Consider the following 18,391-nt stretch of genomic DNA (forward strand, 5'->3'; position numbering starts at 1 on the left):
ATGCACTCGCACTTTTTGGCCTTACCACTATAGGCTACAGGTTGTCAATTACAACAACTAATTGTACCGCGCAGTTAATATCTGCCTTACTCGGGGACCTAGTTGGACAGAGATAGATTTTAACCGCTAGTTTTTACAATGCTGCTTTATTCTCCTATTGTCTTGTATGCATTTGCACTTTTTGGCTCTTTATAGCCATTAATCATTGCGTTTAAAGACATAATTCACTGATTGTCATATTGTAGGTATGGGTAACCCACAGCTGTCGATTTTGTGTGCCTGCTTTTATTCCCTTTGTACTGTATGCGTTGAACTTTTGTGGTCGTAATGACCAAAATAAAGTTAATTTGACTTCACTTGTGCAGCAACTGTTTAGCCAAAGCATAGATCTAATCAGGACCTGGCTGCATACATGATTTATCTGTTCAGACAGGATTCCTTTTTGTTTTAAATGGACCATAAACCGTATCTTGAATCATACTTTTGCCTTAACCATTGGGAAGTATTTCACAATATCTGCTGTAACACAGTAATAATTGCCCCTCTCAGGATTAGCAGTCAGGGTGTTTAGGGATAATTATATTCTAACAGGAGTATCAAGAATGACCAGCATTAATTTCAGCCCAAAGAATTTGGAATATTGTACCTAGCCCTTTGTAATGACGATCTATCAGAATGCTGCAGTCGCAGAAGCCACTTTGTGGAGGCCTTTGGTCGGCCATGTTAAACTAATACTTTATAAAAGCTGGTGTGGGGGCTAGGATTAGAAGAATGGTACTGGATCTGCCCGAAACACTGAAAAGCAAAAAAACATGACTGTGCAAAAATAGTGTGTGTGTGCTTGGAAGTGAAGGCACTTGTATCTAAAGGAGACGCAAACTTTCAGCAGTGAAGATTATTAAACCTACCATTTTTAAGATTTCCCTCCAAGTTCCTCAGAGCAGTATTTATGTATGTCAGAATGTCAATGAGATAATATGTAGTGCGCAGTTATGCACAAGAAGTGGAAAAGCTGGCTTTGCGATTGGTTCTGGTGGCCTTGTTGTCCTTCTGAAGTGGAGTATTACTTCTTAACCGCTATCTTTTTAGAAAAAACAATATTTTGTGGTTCTGCACTGGCAGAAAGTAAGGTATGGCTTAATCGAAATCAGGCAAATTGTGCAGTGTAGTGCCTGACCAAGGTTCAGGTAATGAATCTTAAACAAACCATTGCAGTAAATGTTTGCTTCAGGTGCTTCATGCCTTGTTTGAAAATCCTAACTAGGAAATCATTTAAGAAACAGAACAAATAAAAGTTTTGAAATAAATTGCTGCTGAGGGAACTTCTTTAGTCTTTAGTTCAGAATGACATCATTGGAAAAACAGAATGTTTCAAAGCAGCAACCTAAGTAACCTTTTCCATTATTGCTAATATTTTGTGTAACACTGTCCGCTTAGGTCTATAAATTTAGCACGGGATGTTGCATTCTTAGACTTTTGGTCTTGTTTTAATCATTAGAAGTATAGGCTCAAAAATCGAAATGTGCCAAATGCTGCTTAAAAAACTGCAAACGACGCAAGCCTGCTTTCAACTCTGCTGCCATGTATGCATACCTGTATGTTGTATCAACGATTTTTATGCGTGTGTGTGCACACTCTTTTGTGTTACCTGGATAAAGGAATGCCGGTAAAAATAACTGGCTTTTTTTTAAACATGTGGACCCTGTTGGGCAATTGGCTGCCGGCCTCTGCCAGCCCATAACTGTGTCCCTGTGCTGAAGGCTACATCGGTGCCACTTGTTTCATCACGGGCCTTGCTCCAGGGGTGCATGCTATAGACCCAATGTAGACTCCTATTTTGGAGCCCGCTTTGACTGTCATTCGGCCAATTCCTCATTATGAAATAAGTAATGCGGAACCTCTGACCTGGGCTAGCTCCCAGGCTGTGCCACTAACTCCACCCCAGGCTTTGGGCCTGATTTATTTGTTGATGGAAAGGATACTCTGTGCAACGGCTACAGAGTAGAATGCCACTAACATAATGGTCTGCTCACCTGATTTAAACACAGACGGACCATAGGTTTGACTACGGTGGTGACTACTTGTCACTGCCATAGCCAAACTGATGACTATATGTCCGCCCACCCAATCAGAATGGGTACACATATACCAACTTTAAAAAAAGATATTTTTTACGGTCTGACACCGACAGGCAAACGCCGGCAGTGAGGGACAATAAAATGGTAATAATGCTATTCCCCCAATGGTAGATCCCATAGCAAGAGGATTTAACTATTTTTTTCTCGGAATTTTTTCTTTTTGAAAATAAAAAAACCCCTGTTTGCTGCATGTTTGGTGACAGTCCTTTCACCATGGGAACTGAGTAATTCACTCTGTCCCCAAGGCAGAACAACAGACAGTCCGACAAATAATAAATCAGGCTCCTTATTTCGATTATGATGATGAGGAGAGAGATAATGTACTACCCTCTGATTACACTGATGCAGGTCTGTACTAGACTTGCAAAATGCTAATGGCCTGGATACTCCTCCTGAGACTGTGGGTGGACTCCTCACCTGAAACATCTACAGAATGAGTATCTCTTTTGCGATGGGTGTTCGCAGAGTAGCGGAGCAGTGGACCATCTATTGCCCAAAGTTGAAACCAAGGCAAGATTGCAACTAAAGAACCCTTTCTACCTGTTTAATGAGGCATTGATGGCAGTATAGTCTAAGCCATACTCTACCCTGCTAGTGAGTCATCATGTGCATTACATATCGTAATAGGTCTGTGCCAGGGGACCAAGATTTCTGACCCAGCATCTGACTCTTGAGAACTTGGTGGTAAATTGCTTTGCACAGAAATGCCAATCCTCCTACATTCTCCACTGCCCCACCTTCAGCAAATCAAAGCACATCGACTAATTTGGAAAGAGGGTTTTCTCATCTGCCAGTTTGGCACTGAGGTCTCTCAATGCTTTGTGTCTGCTCAGGTGCAATACGTATGGCATGTATGATATGCCCAGCAAGAGCTTACCCGCCGTTCCAGAGGAATTCAGAAATGCGTTTGCACAAACAATCCAAGATGGGCAGTTTGTGGTTAAATGCATATTGAGAACCAGTCTAAGCAGTATGGCCCCAATGTGCTGATCCGACCTGACATCTTGCATGAAGTGTGAAACGGGATTTTCTGGGGATGTGCAGGCACCCCTTATGGATATGCCATTTGAAGGCGCAGGGTTTTTTGGAGAAAAGGGTGATTCTGTGTTTGAGCACTTCAAGGACAGTTGTGCTCCTCCCTGCTCTACGGCCTTGATATCTCCAGTCTACCAACAAAACTGATGGCTCTTAACATATTCAAGATGTATCATGTCGCCAAAGGCAGCTTATGCAACAGCCTGTACAGTTCTTTAGTAGGTCCAGAGGACGTGGTGGTGGCAGAGGCAGTCGTCACCAGCAAGCCTCTTTGATTTCCCTCCCATATTTGAGTGGCCAGCAAAGGGGGTGGCGGGGGGAGGGGTGGGGGGGGGGCAGGATTTGGTTTTATATGCCCAGCTGGTGTGCAATTAACATAAAGACACCCACACTTTCATGTCGGCTCCCCTCTTCTGTACCTCCTGTTTTTGTTCAGACTTTAGCAGAACACGCCTCCATTCTTAGCCAATAAGTTCAATCACTGTTGGCCAAAATGGGGTGGTAGAGAGCGTCCCAGAAATGGAGCAGGGCATGAGGTGTTAATCCTGGAACTTTTTAGTGCCTAAGAACACCGGGAATTCAGACCGACATTAGACCTTGTGTTATTGAACAGACAAGCTATTTGGTAGGGCAAGTTTAAGATCCTGATTCTGGCCAAGGTACTCTCCTCCCTGGATCCATGGGACTCAATGGTATACTTCGACTTGCAGAATGTATACTTTCATGTGCCCATCCGCAGTCTCTGAGACATTTACTTTAGTTGCGGTGAGGTCAGAAAACTTTCAATTCTGCCATTTGGATTCGCACCAGACTCCCTGCTGTATATACGAAGGTGATGACGGTGGTTGCTGCTCATCTTCTCAAGTCGGACATTCAAATATTCCCTTACTTCTGACTGACTGTTTGAAGCATATTCCTGCAGTCAATCATAGATCACAAGTGACACCCTGCTGCCCTTGCTTGCATCACCATGTGCACATTTACTACACATGAAGCTGTGCCATCTATTGGGCACAACCGTGTGTCATAATGCACACACTCCTCCACTATGCATCTGGTAGAAACTACTAGCCGCAGATTCCTTCACCTAGAATTATCCCCAGGCGTGAGACTGGATCCGGAAACTTTTTGGCACAGCATCCCTGTGCGCCAGGGACGGGGCGACACCACGCGACTCCGCCCAGGCGTCCGCCTACGTGACGTCAGCGAGGTCACATAAGCCCCACCCCGGCGCGCCTACGTCAGTTTTTTCCTTTTTCGCGTGCAACGCGGATCCAGTCTTTGCTCAGGCCTGTTTTGGGCCCTTTATTCTTCTTGTGACAAATTTTTGGTGGAACAGTGTGCGAATGCCTTCAGGCTTCAAGACTTGCACGTCATGTGGGCGTCTCATGTCAGCGACGGCCCCACACCTCAATTGTATGTGGTGTTTAGGGGAATATCTCGGTACCACTGATTGTGAGGCGTGCCAACAGTTGAAGCCAAAATCGCGGCAGGAGTGCCGGATGAAACTTCTCTCAGCACGTCTGTAATAAATTAGGAAGAGGCGGAATATTCCAGGTAAGAGAAGTTTAATCCTTAGTACATGACTCCACCCGTGATGGACGTCCTGTCTCCGTTAAGCCTGCGGTTACAATGGCTAACGGGAAGACACAGCCGACCAAGCACGAGGAAGGGCTTTTGAAACACAACATGTTAGTACAGTAAGCACGGGCCTCAGCTCGTGTATACGACTTTTGAAAAGAAACAAAGTTAGTCTCGGGCTTTGGCTCGTGATAAGACGCGAGTCGAACTCACGAGCCTAACCCCACGAGCCAAAACCCACGAGAAAGGCGATGCGAGCGAAGCCCGCCATTACACCACCTTCCCCCTTACAACAGTCAATAAAAGAAGAAAAAAACAACAAAAAAAAACACATTGGATCACATTGACCAAAAATAATACAAATGCTTAAAATCTAATGAACTCATTATATCTCTCGGGGGCCCTGATGTGTCTGCCGAAAGAAGAAACTTTTGTGTAAGACGGGGCACCCTGACTAACAACAGGATCCGGAGAAATCTCCCCAGGGATTTGTAATGAGGACTGAGGAGCTTGTGAAAAGGAATGGTTGGGAACACTGGAAACAGAAGGAACATTCATCCAAAAACTCCAATCCAAATTATTGGAGTAACCATTATGCTTCCTTCCTTTTATAATCTCTGCTTGGTGATCAGAGACTTTCACCAGTTGGCGTTTGTTCCACCAACCCTTTTTTCCCAGAAAGGCTGCTCCCCTACTTACTTTAACTACCTGAATGGGTGCAAAAAATTTTGAGCGTCCTTTCACTACTTTACCAGGACTCTTGATTAAAACCCAGTCACCAACCTGCAGGTCTACTAATTTACCAACTGAGGTACCATCAAACTGTAGCTTCATTTGACTCTGTTTTTCTAGAACAGATTTCTTAACAGAATCCAAATCGATAACTTTACCAGCAGAGTCCTGATGCAACCATGAAGGGAATAGTACAGAACGGTCCTCTCTACCTCTAAGCAAGGAAAACGGGGAGATCCCAGTTACACAGTGTGGGGAGGTATTGTAGTGCCACACTTTTTGTTTTACGAAATCAACCACATTGTAGCCACAAGAAATCGCTGTTTGAACACCCTCTTTAAGCACCTTATTCCCCCTCTCGACGAGACCATTCGAAGCTGGGGAATAAAGGGAGACTTTGAGTTGTTTGATGTCTAATTGTTTCAAAAATCTAGATATCTTATCCGAAACAAAATGAGTTCCGTTATCCGTGACGATAAACTTGGGAGATCCTTCTAACTCAAACACCCGCTTGAGAAAGGATATAGTGGAATCAGAATCAGGGGTCTTAACAAAATCAAAGTACATCCACTTCGAAAAATAGTCTACCAAAAGAATAATGTACTTATTCTCCTGTTGGAGAATGGAATATGGCCCCGAAAAGTCTACCCCAACTTTCTCCCAGGGGGAACTAGGGAAATCTGTGGGATGCAGGGGAATTTTCAGTGTGCGCCAATGTTTATCGGATAATAAACACTCTGGGCACGAGTCAATCAATTTTTTGACTTGGGCATCAATTGAGGGCCACCAATAGCGCTGCTTAATGCGCATAGAGGTTTTAGTTGTCCCCAGATGCCCTTGATGTGCCTTATTAATAATAGACTCCCTCAGTTTAAAAGGAGGGACAAATTTCTCGCCTCTTCGTACAATGCCGTTCTCAACAGACAGTTCCTCAGAAATTTGGGCAAAACTACGTAGGTCGCTATTCAGACATCTTGGTTCAGGCCAACATCGTGTGGTAAACTCTATCACTTTTAACAATACATTGTCTAAAGCAGTGGCTTCTTTCCAATCGCCCTCAGAAATCACATCACTAACTTCATCCACTGCATCCACAAGTGTAACACATTCGACGTCCTCTACAAGAAAATCCTCCTCATCGTCCTTTTCCATAGCCATTCTAGATAGGCAATCAGCCCGAAAATTCTTGCCACCGACAATATGTTTAACAGTAAAACTGAACTCTTGTAATTTTGAGACTAGTCTCATCAATCGAGCTGACATGGACGCTGAACTGGGTTTATCAAAGATGTAAACTAGTGGTTTGTGATCAGTGACCAACTCAAATTTCCTACCCCAAATGTACATTTTAAACTTGTGGACCGCCCAAGCACAAGCTAGAGCTTCCCTTTCGATGGTGCTGTACCTCTGTTCAAACTCTTTGAGTGCTCTGGATGCGAACGCCACAGTTTGTTCCTGACCATTCACCTTCTGTGTAAGAACTGCCCCTAGACCAGAAATACTCGCATCTACAGTGATAACTGAGGTGGCATCTTCTCTGAAGGCATGTATGGCTTTTGCGGAAACAATCATTTTCTTGATCTCACAAAAAACCTTGTCTAACTCCTGTGTCCAAACGAAACTAGACCCTTTTCTCAAAAGCTTTCTTAAAGGTTCCACTATTTGGGAGTATGATTGGACAAACCTTGCATAATATTCTGCAAGACCTAGGAAAGATCGTAAAGCATCCTTATCAGGAGGAGGTTTAGCGTCTTCAATGGCTCTAATGACTGAAAACTTGGGGGTGATACCTTGGTCTGATACTGTATGTCCCAGATAATCAATCTTGTTAACTGCAAATTTGCATTTGTCAGCGCGAACAGTCATGTTTCTAGACATTAAAATTGAAAGTACATTTCTAAGAATAGCGTCATGTTCAATTAATGATTTGGCAAAAATCAGGATGTCATCAAGGTATGCTTGCACACCCGCTATGCCTTGAAACATCACATCCATCAGCTTCTGGAAAACACTTCCAGCAGACGCTAACCCAAAAGGGAGGCGAAGGAATTTGAAAGCTCCGAAAGGAGTAATAAAAGAGGTAAGTTCTTGGGATTCCTTCGCCAAAGGCACCTGATGGTACGCTGACCTCAGATCAATCAAAGAGAACCATTTAGCGTCGCCTATGTTAGCCAGTAGCTCGTGGATTCTTGGTAGCGGGTGACAGTCAACAATAATGTTCTTATTTAATGTGCGTAAATCCGCACATAATCTAATTTCCCCAGTCTTTTTGCGTGCGACCACGATTGGTGCGACCCATTGTGAAGAATTGATGGGGGAAATTATACCTTGTTTGCATAAATCATCCAACATTATTTTTAATTCAGATCTGACACTCAATGGGACAGCTCTAACTTTATGACTAACTGGTTGTGCCCCAGGAATGAGTCTAATTTTATGCTCAAATCCTCTGACACTCCCTACCGTTTCCATGAATACTGGTTTGAATTCTGACAAAATTTCTTGAACCTTTGTGCTATGATCATCAATCACAGTAACAGATAAATCAGATTTAAAGGTAGGTAACTTCCCAACTTTAATGGGGTTCTCGTCACCTGGAACTAAATAAAGACCCATCAAGGCTAAGTCTTTCCAGCCTACGATGTCTTTGCCTTTTTCTGCTACATAAATTTTAGTGACAGTCTCCCTCCCTAAACACTGTACTAATCCTACAAAATACCCTAGCATGTTAATATTCTTCTCCCCAAATGCTAGCGGATTAACATCAGATTCAATCAGTTTAACTCTTTTGTCCCACTTTTCATAAAAGGTTGAATCTCTAAGGATAGTGTATGGGGAGCCTGAATCCGCCATGACCTGAAGGTGTACATTATCAATAATAGCTGCACATAGTGGACCCTTAATAGAATCAATGTCACCATTAGCATCAAGAGTTACGATAATGTTCTTAAAAGACTCAGTACATGCATCAAAGTCCACCATATTAACATTCGGGGGTTTCTTCGCGAATCTGCAAACCCCTTGAAAATGTCCGATTTTTTTACAAATAGAACATCGCTTCTTGAGGGCAGGGCAATTTGGTGCGTTCCCAATATGATCCTTTGAGCCGCACCTATAACAAAAGTAAGTTTTTTTCTTTTGGTTAAACTTATTTGGTTGAACTCTGCCTTTATTAGTAATGGAACAGAGAGTTTCTCCTTCATCAGAGTCATAGCAGTCTATAACATTAACACCCTGTTTAGGTTGGTCCATGACAACTTTGCTGGTTAAAGTAGAACGTTCAATGCTAAGAGCAAGGTCTATGACTTCACTTAAAGATGGGTTCTTGCACCCCAGAATTCTCTGTTTAATCTTCCTTGATGCGCAATTAAATACGAATTGGTCCCTTATGAATTTATCAGGAGAAGGTTCGAAATTGCAAGTGATAGCTAAAACCCTGAGTGCAGCGATGTACTCTTCTACCTTCTCGTCTTCATTTTGTTTCCTGGCATAGAAGTTGTGTCTTTCTAACATAATGTTAGGTTCATCACAAAATTGCTTTTTTAATCTTGCAATGGCTTCAATGTAAACGTTCCAAAGATTGTCTCCGCTTTCATCTAATGAAATAGGTGGTGCTATGGGAACAATACTCTTAAATATTCGTTGACCAGCTTGTCCTAAGCAACCAAAAAGAATAGCGAATTTTCTTTTGTCAGAATACTCAGTGGCATCAATAGCAATTAAGTGATTCTCGAACAACCCGAACCACTCAGACCAAATTATGTCTGGAGTGCCTGGTTTGCTCAAGAACGGTGGGGGTTGGGTGATCTGATGCCACTGGTTATTAGCCATGTTAAATATGAAAGTAGAATTACGAGAGGGGTTTATAGTTCTAAAATCACAATTATCTTAACATTAACAAGATGTTATTTAAATGATGATATAATGTTTCAAAAACGTTTAAAACGTTGTAGATATGTAAATTGAACACATGAAAAAGCGTGCGTATCGCTGTAAAGATACGCTGTACACAACCTTGTAAATATCCTGAAATTATCTGCTGAAAGCGTGCGTATCGCTGAAATGATACGCGATGATTACATGTCGATCCAACAACAACGTGCGTATCGTTGAAAATGACACGCGATGCTTGGATCCTTAACAGAAGATATTTAAATTGCCAGGTGCGTTGTAAGTCGAAAGCGTGCGTGTCGCTGAAGTGACACGCAAAGTTTTCAATTACAACGTGCGTATCGTTGAAGGAGCGCACAATAAAGAAATATTTTAAATCAACACAGTACCTTGTGGTTGCGTCTTGAAACCAGTCTTCGTACGATACCTCAATAAAGTTGTGAAAAAGGGGTATCCAATGAGGTCGATCGTTTCGAAGAGGATTGTCACCGTCCAATAAGAGTTGCCGGTTTGAGAAATTGTAGAGGCAGCTCTAATGATTGGGAAAGCCAGAGATTCGACCGTCCAATGAAAATGCTTGTGATTGACGAGGTTTGAATCACGGAAAAATATCAGCGTGGGTGGGGTGGAGTCTCCGTCTTGTCGCCAAAATATGTAATAAATTAGGAAGAGGCGGAATATTCCAGGTAAGAGAAGTTTAATCCTTAGTACATGACTCCACCCGTGATGGACGTCCTGTCTCCGTTAAGCCTGCGGTTACAATGGCTAACGGGAAGACACAGCCGACCAAGCACGAGGAAGGGCTTTTGAAACACAACATGTTAGTACAGTAAGCACGGGCCTCAGCTCGTGTATACGACTTTTGAAAAGAAACAAAGTTAGTCTCGGGCTTTGGCTCGTGATAAGACGCGAGTCGAACTCACGAGCCTAACCCCACGAGCCAAAACCCACGAGAAAGGCGATGCGAGCGAAGCCCGCCATTACAACGTCTCTCAAGTTCGGCTTCATCCCCTCAATCTTCCCCAGCAGACGGCTTCAGAAGCGCCCGTTGTTGTCGTCCTCGCCCCTCTCCGATGTCGCAAGAGTGTCGCTTCCTGGGTGGGTAAGTGTTGCAGTTTGTCCCCGGGGGCTGGTGTTCGACCTGCCAGGGGCGTGGGCTCTCCGAGGGTGATGCAGCCCCGCGTGTCATCCTCCTACTCACCGTTTCCCAGTGAGGGGGAGTCGAGAGTCCAGATGGAGACACGCAGCGGCTTTGCAGGCCTCGCTGGTGTCTCCGCCTCCTTCCCCTCCTGGGGCGTCAGCAGATACCTTGCCTTGCGCGGGGCCCTCTGCGGTGCAATCAGCGGCGTTGCCGGTGGCTCTGGCCCCCGCGCTGGTTCGGATTCAGGTTTGGAGGATGTGGTCCTGTTGGGGTGCGGCTCCTCAGGGGTCCCTCCTTCGGACCATGGCGCTTCAGCCTTGCCGCAAACTCCCGAGGGAGTCCCTGTCGTGTCGCGGTAGGTCACTGGGGCTCGGGTTGCATCCCTGAGTCCGGCTCGGCTCTCTGGGCAGGCGGAGGCCTTGTCCACGGCTGAGATGGCGCCGTGCCGGCTCCTGCTGGTCCGGGTGACGCCACAGGGGTCGGTGGGCCCTCCGAGTCGAGGTTGGGCGGGGACCCCTCGTTCCCCTCCGGGCCCCTCTGGTCTCTCCCCGTAAGCAGCTGCCTCGTTTGAGGGTGAGTCGGAGGTTGAATCGTCCCTGCCGCCGCCGCATGGGTCGCAGGGCCACCTCTGTCACATCCTGGGCAGAGGCTGGCGGAGGGCTTCGTGTCACTCCCCTGGTCCCTCTTGTTCCTCTACCCAGGCGGCTGCCTCAGCGGAGGTAGAGTCAGTGTTGTTTCGGCATTGCCCCTTGGCCACTTCGGCTCCGGTTCCACTCCGATCCCTGGCGCAGTGTGACTTGGAGGAGCCCTATCTGGCGTCTCCCTCGGCGCCGGATGGTGTTGACGTCCTGCCTCAGGTGGCAGACTCTATGGATCCACACAGAGGTCATGCCGCGGATTAGTCTTCGGACGCCTCCTCTTCTCTGGAGGTTGGGTGCCTACTGGTGTCCTGCTCCCCGGAGACAGGCTGCCGTGTGGTGTCTTTCTCACCGGCGTGATCGAAGGGCGCCTCCCCGCCATTTCCGACGCAGAGGTGTTCGCCGCAGAAGCGGCAGGATCCCCATTCTTCGGTTCCTTCTGACTTCCAGGTCTGGCTTTCGCCCGCCCTGCTTAGCTTCGGGGACGGCCGCCTTAGTTTTCAGCCGTCGCCCACGGAGGAGCTGCTTTCTCCACCGTGGGGCCCTACGGAGGCGGGTGCGGCTTTCGCTCACGCAGTGTCCACGGCTGCGGGTATCCTGCGCATGGGCGACCCGGTTGCTCATTTTCCGGCGGACCATTTCTTGGAGGTTCTCCACCAGGGCTCTGGTGGGAGGGAGCTGTTGCTTCTCTTTGAGGGTTCGCTCCTTTCCTCCATGATAGGGGCTTGGAGGCGCCCTGCCTCAGGGGATCCGGTGCCCCAACACCTTCTACACTGGCACCTTCCAGCGCCGCGTGACTCGGCGTGTCTTTCCCTCCACCCCTCTACCTCAAGTCCACTTTTGTAGACTGCTTTTCCTTCCTTACCGCCACTGTTGACTCCGCCATCCCGGAAGGCCCACTGGTTGGACTCTTGGGGGCACAACATGTTCGCCTCGACCAGCGCTGCCCTGCGGGCCCTTAACACCTTGAGGTCGTGTGTGCGGCCCCTCGTGGTGGTGTCTGGTCTTCCTGGGGCCCCGGGCTGTTTTTTCTTGCTTCTGGCGGTTTATGTCTGTTGGCGCCGCTCTGGCTGGCCTGTTGCCTTCCATCTGGGGTGGGCTCGCCTTCTTTTCCCTTGTTTCCTTGGGCCCTCTAAGCTTCTCCTCCTGGCTTTGGATGGAAGCTTTGTTGCCTTGGAGGGTGTGGGATGCTTCGGCCTCTCTTGCCTTGCCCTTGGTTCCTCTGTTATTGGGGGTAAGGGCCTCTTCAGTCTTCTTCCTCTATCCCTCTTGGGGTTCGTGGTGTTCTGTTTGTGGGGGCTCCTCTTGCCTGGAAGGGACCAGGTTACTTACCTGGTCCGCAGGACTGGTCCCCTGTGAGAAAGTCTGTCTCGTCCTGGCAGGTGGGGTCCTTTCGCAGACCCTCCTTCCCCGTAGGTATTGCTAGGGTATCTATTCTACGTGAAGGAATCTGCGGCTAGTAGTCTCTATCAGATGTACTAGTTACTTCCCTTCGGTAACGATGTATCTGGTAGAGACGATTCTAGCCGCAGAATCCTTCACGACCCGCCCTTCCTCCCCGTTCTGCGTGGCCCCTTGGGTTGGTCTCGGCACTGTGTCTCTTGTGAGTGCATTCTTTAGCTCTTGACTGGTTGCTCCATCTTGTTGCTGTTCCTTCTTCCTCTTTGGTTCACTGGAGGATGGGATTTTAGAGCTCCTGTTCCCTGTTACTCTGGCTGCTCCCGGTTGGGGTGGGGGGGGGGGTTTGCCTTCAATCTCCTCCCTCCCCTCCCTACCTCTTGCTGCTAGGGGTCCTAGCCCCTCTGCTGCCCTCTGGGTTGGGGTCATCTGGCAATGCCTTGCCCTGGTTTCTTGGGGGATGGATGCCCTCTGTGCTGGGGAGACTTGGAGTTTTGTTGTCCCGGTCTGTCATGAGGCAGGCTCCCCTTCCTTGTTTCCGGGTGGGGGTTGTAGACCTGCTGCAGGTGTCATAACTTTTTACATATGTTCCCTGTCTCCGGGGGAGAGTGGGAGGCTGTTTACATACTGGCAGGGTGACTGCTCAGGGCTCTGTTCTGTTCTTTATTCTGCCCCTGCCTTTGGATACTGCAGTGTTTCACAGCCCCTTTTTTTCTACTCTCCGCACACTGTTCCCATACTCCCACAGTTTTGTCTGGTGGCTCCGCGTTTTGGCGCGGAGAAGTTCTCCAAAGAAAACAGACGTAGGCGCTCCGGGGTGGGGCTTATGTGACCTCGCTGACGTCACGTACGCGGACGACTCCTGGACGGAGTCGCATGGTGTCGCCCTGCCCCCGGCGCGCAGAGATGCTGTGGCAAAAAGTTTCCAGATCCAGTCTCACGCCTGGGGATAATTCTACGAGAAGAAATCTGCGGCTAGAATAGTCTCTTCCAGATACATCTTTACCGAAGGTAAGTAACTCGTACATCACTTAGTGCTCCATTCATGCAGATCAGTGCACACCATCCAGTGTTCCCCTGATGTACAACCCCAAGTGATGTTTTTAATTTTTGTTTTATTGAAGCATTGTTATTGTAAAAATTTGACAATATACAGTGGAGCGCCTTACAGGCGTAGAGGTATAGAAGTAGAGCTAAAGGAATGATTGGAAAAGCAGTTAGACAGAAAGCTTTATTTTGAAGTGCGCTTTTATCCTGTTTTTCTTAACCCAGTGAAATAGGGATGTGGGTCGATTGCATTCCCCCATCTGGCAACTAGCCAGCAGACTGATTATTTTGATGCTTTGCTTAATTTTATTGTTGTGGGGAGCATCATCCAGTGCTCTATCAAGTTGCACAACCCAGCACCTTTGTTAGTAGCAGCTCCCCTGTGAGTCACACCACTCCGCGCTGAGGGTCACTGCCAAGGGCTGTAGTGGAGGGCACAGCCTATAGATCGGTCGAGTGACATGGCCCAGTACTCTTGTGAGGTGCTTCTCTGAATTGCATCAGTCTGCTCTCCTAAGGTTCATCCCTGTCTACTATGACATTTCCTCGGTTACTGCACATCACTCTTGCCTCTTCTGTACATCATCCTAAACATCACATGCACATTGCCTTGCGCCTTCTGCTGTTCATCTCCCCTCTCTTGGGTCATGTATGACTGTTGGTCTTTATGCATTGATGCATGTATATTTGGTGGTCTGTGAACAGCAACATGAAAATTTTAGTACATTCTTAAGATTCTGTGGTTTTACATAATACGTATGTGACTGTCATGTACTCATCTAAGTGGTGTGGAAATAGTTATTGTAGAAGAACCACAAATTATTCTGAGAGAAGGGATCCAGTATAATAAAGTCTCACACTTAAAGATAGCAAACAATTAGCTATTTCTAGATTTAAGCCCGTAAACCTCCCAAGCAAGGAAGGAACTACAACTTCTCCGAAATTAAGTAATGGAAATTAACACCTCAGTTTGGCAATCCACCAAACTACTGGTCTAATTCAAAGGAAAACTACACCATGCAACAAGCGGAGCCATAACTTGAGACAAGTCAGTATAGATCCAACTAAAGACAGCTCTTTAAAAATGCCCTGTTTAGGCTTAAGGTAATTCACTGCTCGACGTGTTCGTTTTTTTTTTAATCAATTCTTTTTAATATTGTGTTTTGTAAACAGTAACCGTACCAATACGGGCAAAGAAAGGCCATTGACTTCTGTTTTCTTTATAATCTCGTTTGTAATGCTTTTTTTATAGGATTATTCATGTTTTAAAACATGGTCCCTCATGATTCATTCACACGTTTTTTGTGATTTTTTTTTTCTGTGCATTTTCCTTCATCTGTTTCCATGGAGCGCCACACTGGCAAATAGTGTTGTTACTTTTGAGTTCTATTTGTTTTTGATAGTAATTGTTACTCCCTTACCGTTTCTCTCTTTCGCTTATATTTAGGTCAGCAATGTAGCCAGGCGGATTCCCACATTTTTGCTGACAGCAGTGATAAATTGCACCTGCATATGGTATGTAAAAAAAAATAATAATAATAGTAAAGCTGTGTTCTCAAGACCGGTTTATGTTCGAAACATTGTTATATTTATTTAGTTCATATCTTGAATTCTCAGTCCTGTCCTATCCTCTACTCGTGTCTGTGGTATTCTTAAAATGTGCTTGACCACTAGGCAATTTAAGTGAGATTTAAAAGGGTCAAGAACATGTTTTTTTTTCCCCCTTGCCCAAAAGTGAATAGCAATTTTCTGTATCCTTTGAATTGCAGCAATCTTTACAGATTAAAACCTCAGTAGATTAACGATTCTTTTGGCTTTCAGTGTTCTAGAGTTGACCAGGTGTGCATTTATTTTTTGCCTGTGCTATAATAGTCTACGGCTGGATTTTTAGCAGTGTCCAGGGCACTCCTTCGGAATAAAAAAATATATGTATTTGCACATGAATGTATATACTCTGCATGTCTATTTCGTCAATGCACATCTTGTTTGGCTTCTCTTCAGGATAAATAATTCTTTTTTTGTATTGCTTATTTCCTGGAAACTTAGGGCCAGATTCATGAAGGTGAAATCGGCTCGCAAAAGGCCAGATTCTGCGAATCTGGCCCTTTGCGAGCGCTTTTTTTGCATTTGGGATTCATCATCCCAAATGCAAAAATCGCATATTGCGAAATCCCTAAATGGCGAGGAATTGCATTTAAGGAATCTCTATTTGCTATTTTTGGCCGCTATTTACCGCGAAGTCTGACTTCGTGGTAAATAGCAAAAACTTAGAAAAATGCACTAAAGTGCATTTTTCTAAGTGGTATGTTACACACACACACATGTCCTTTGGACATGTGTGTGCGCAACATCAGTCTACATTTACATTTCAGGGGTGCTACAGGGTGTCCTTTGGACACCCCTGGCACCCTTGAAATCGCATCCTTATTTGCGATTTACAAATTGCTAATCGCAAATAAGGAATGACTCCCCATTCATTCCTATGGACCTTTAGGCCCATAGGAATGAATGGGGAGTCATTCCTTATTTGCGATTAGCAATTTGCTAATCGCAAATAAGGAAGCTGTAGGAATCGCAAATAAAATCGCGATTTCGACATGAATCCCGTTTTACAAGTCCTTAATAGCGATTCCTTAATCGCTATTAAGGACTCGCAAAACGGGTCAATGATTAATCTGGGGGACTGAGAGTTACAAAGACCGGTTAGGTTTAGGCATTGGCTCGAATGTACTAGGCTTGAAGCATGTTTAACGTTTGGCCAACCCGAATACTGGGCATGGATGTCCTGGAAGACTAGTTTGCCAACAATCCTCCTTCTGGAACACCTTTCCGAGCTGGTGCTCAGGGACAGTGGGAGTGCGCCATCAGTGCCTCTCTGCAGTCTGTTTACCCCTGCAATGAGATGAGATGAAGATGTAGCAGCAGTGTTCGCTGAAGGCAACTGGAAGCCCGGCTTCTATACACAGGTGGCGAGCGGCCGTTAGGCAAGGCCTGCACTTCGAAAGTTTGATCTGGAAAAGTAATTCGCTCCGGTCTAGACCAATAATCGCAATTAAATGTAAGACTCTTTTTTTATGTTTAGGGTAGAAGTGATGGAGTCAACCAAGCAATCACATGAGCCGCTCACTATTTTTCACTGTTCACTGTTAAATACTCCTGGAGGTGTAATCTCTTAGAAGATGCTACCAAACCTCTTTGGAAAAAGGCTCCTTCTAAATTCATGCATGAAACCCAAACACAGGAGTAAATACATGCACAGAACAAAATTCTATCAATGCAACTCAAAAAGTATATTTGATAGGCACTTGGGTAATCCGTTACCACCTTCTCTGTTGTAATGGGTACACAATAGTAAAACAAACTTGCATTATTGTGTCCATTTTTTTGCCGGTAGTGCACCGACCAGGCAAATAGATAAGGAATATAATTGAGCTTTAAAAAACTCACAGCAGTGTAATGTATTACACACTTTATCCCTTTGATGAAGACACTGGTTTTCAGGTATGGAAAAGGTGGTCTGTAAAAACAGACGGTTTCAAGCCAAGTTGAAACTTAGAACATGGGTTCATGGGGCTCATATGAGTCCCCACCACTGTTTGCTACCGCATTTTCACCAGCCTCACAGTGGTCGCGGGCTGGTCGGGGCATGGAGTGGAGATACAGTGAAGGTAGCTGAGGGGCTTCGGAGGCTCTGTGTTTCCAACGAGCAGGTCTGCACTGCATTTTACATCTCCCCTCCAGCAGCGTTCTGCGGTTTGTTGACCCGTTGTGTCGTAGAGTAGCTCTGCACTAGACTGAATTGACAAGGATGCAGACAAGCGTACACAGACGTCACATGCTGAAATACTCCACATAAACATAGTCTCCTGGGGTCTTACGGCTCCGGGTTTCAGCCACTTATTTTAAATCCGAACAAGGGCACGGCGAAGGACGGACCTTAGGGGAGTGAAGGACAGGAGCCTAGTGGGGCACGCTTTGGGAGCTTGGAGGAGTGGGTGAAGGTGGGTAAAGGTGAGGCGCTAGAGCTGCGGTTGTCTCCCCGCAGGTGGCGTTATGCTGGTGCGGTTTGCTCCTCCTGGGGACCCACAAGCAGCATCCCTTCTTCAGCTACCTCATTGCCTTGACCTGGCTAACAAACCTCTTCTGGGACCCCATTGTTGTTTCACCTTAATACTAAAGGGAATCAGATTAAGTTTGCATTGGAGCTTTGAGGGCAGATGCTACGCACAGTTTAGGAGGTGGAGCTGAGCTTTACCCTGCCACCTTTTGTGCTGAACCCACTTGTATAAAAACTGTTTTTAAACGTTGTAAATCTATATATAGTAACAGTCGCATTGTTTTGGAAGAGGGTGTGGTCACCGCTTTCAGAGAGTGGTACAAATAGGGTTTTGTTGTGCCTTTGTGGCCTCTGGTGTGTTGCTCGACTCCTTAAACTAAGACGTCTTGAATACAAACTAATAATCAGATTTAAAACCAGAACCCCGATGGGCCTTAACGGGGATGAGGAAATGTATGTCCATTTATAAAGAACAATACTATGGAATGTCTCCCTAGCACTCTAAATAGCTGGACTTATTGATGATAGCAAATGACTTAAAGAAATGTACAAAGAACACTTGTTGTAAACCTCATAGACTGAATTGACAGCACATACATGATGCAAAGCCTAAAAAATACACCTAAATAATTAGTCACAGTGATGGGTTAACTGTGGAGTTTGACGCACGCATATCAAAAAGGCACTTAGCCATAACTGACGTAAAAATCTTGACAAATGATCACAATGTCAA

The 18,391-nt window shown here is 45.7% G+C and overlaps 1 protein-coding gene across 1 annotated transcript in view; it reads left to right on the forward strand.

The window, feature by feature from the left end:
* KNL1 (kinetochore scaffold 1) overlaps positions 1 to 18,391 on the forward strand; it is a 579,877-nt gene that overhangs the window by 215,128 nt on the left and 346,358 nt on the right. Inside the window, exon 12 of the mRNA XM_078659817.1 lies at positions 15,049 to 15,116. Coding sequence (XP_078515943.1) covers positions 15,049 to 15,116 — 68 coding nt within the window. The remainder of the gene's footprint in view (positions 1 to 15,048; positions 15,117 to 18,391) is intronic.

Source organism: Lissotriton helveticus, chromosome 9, assembly GCF_964261635.1.
Source record: "Lissotriton helveticus chromosome 9, aLisHel1.1, whole genome shotgun sequence".
Taxonomy (NCBI): Eukaryota; Metazoa; Chordata; class Amphibia; order Caudata; family Salamandridae; genus Lissotriton; species Lissotriton helveticus.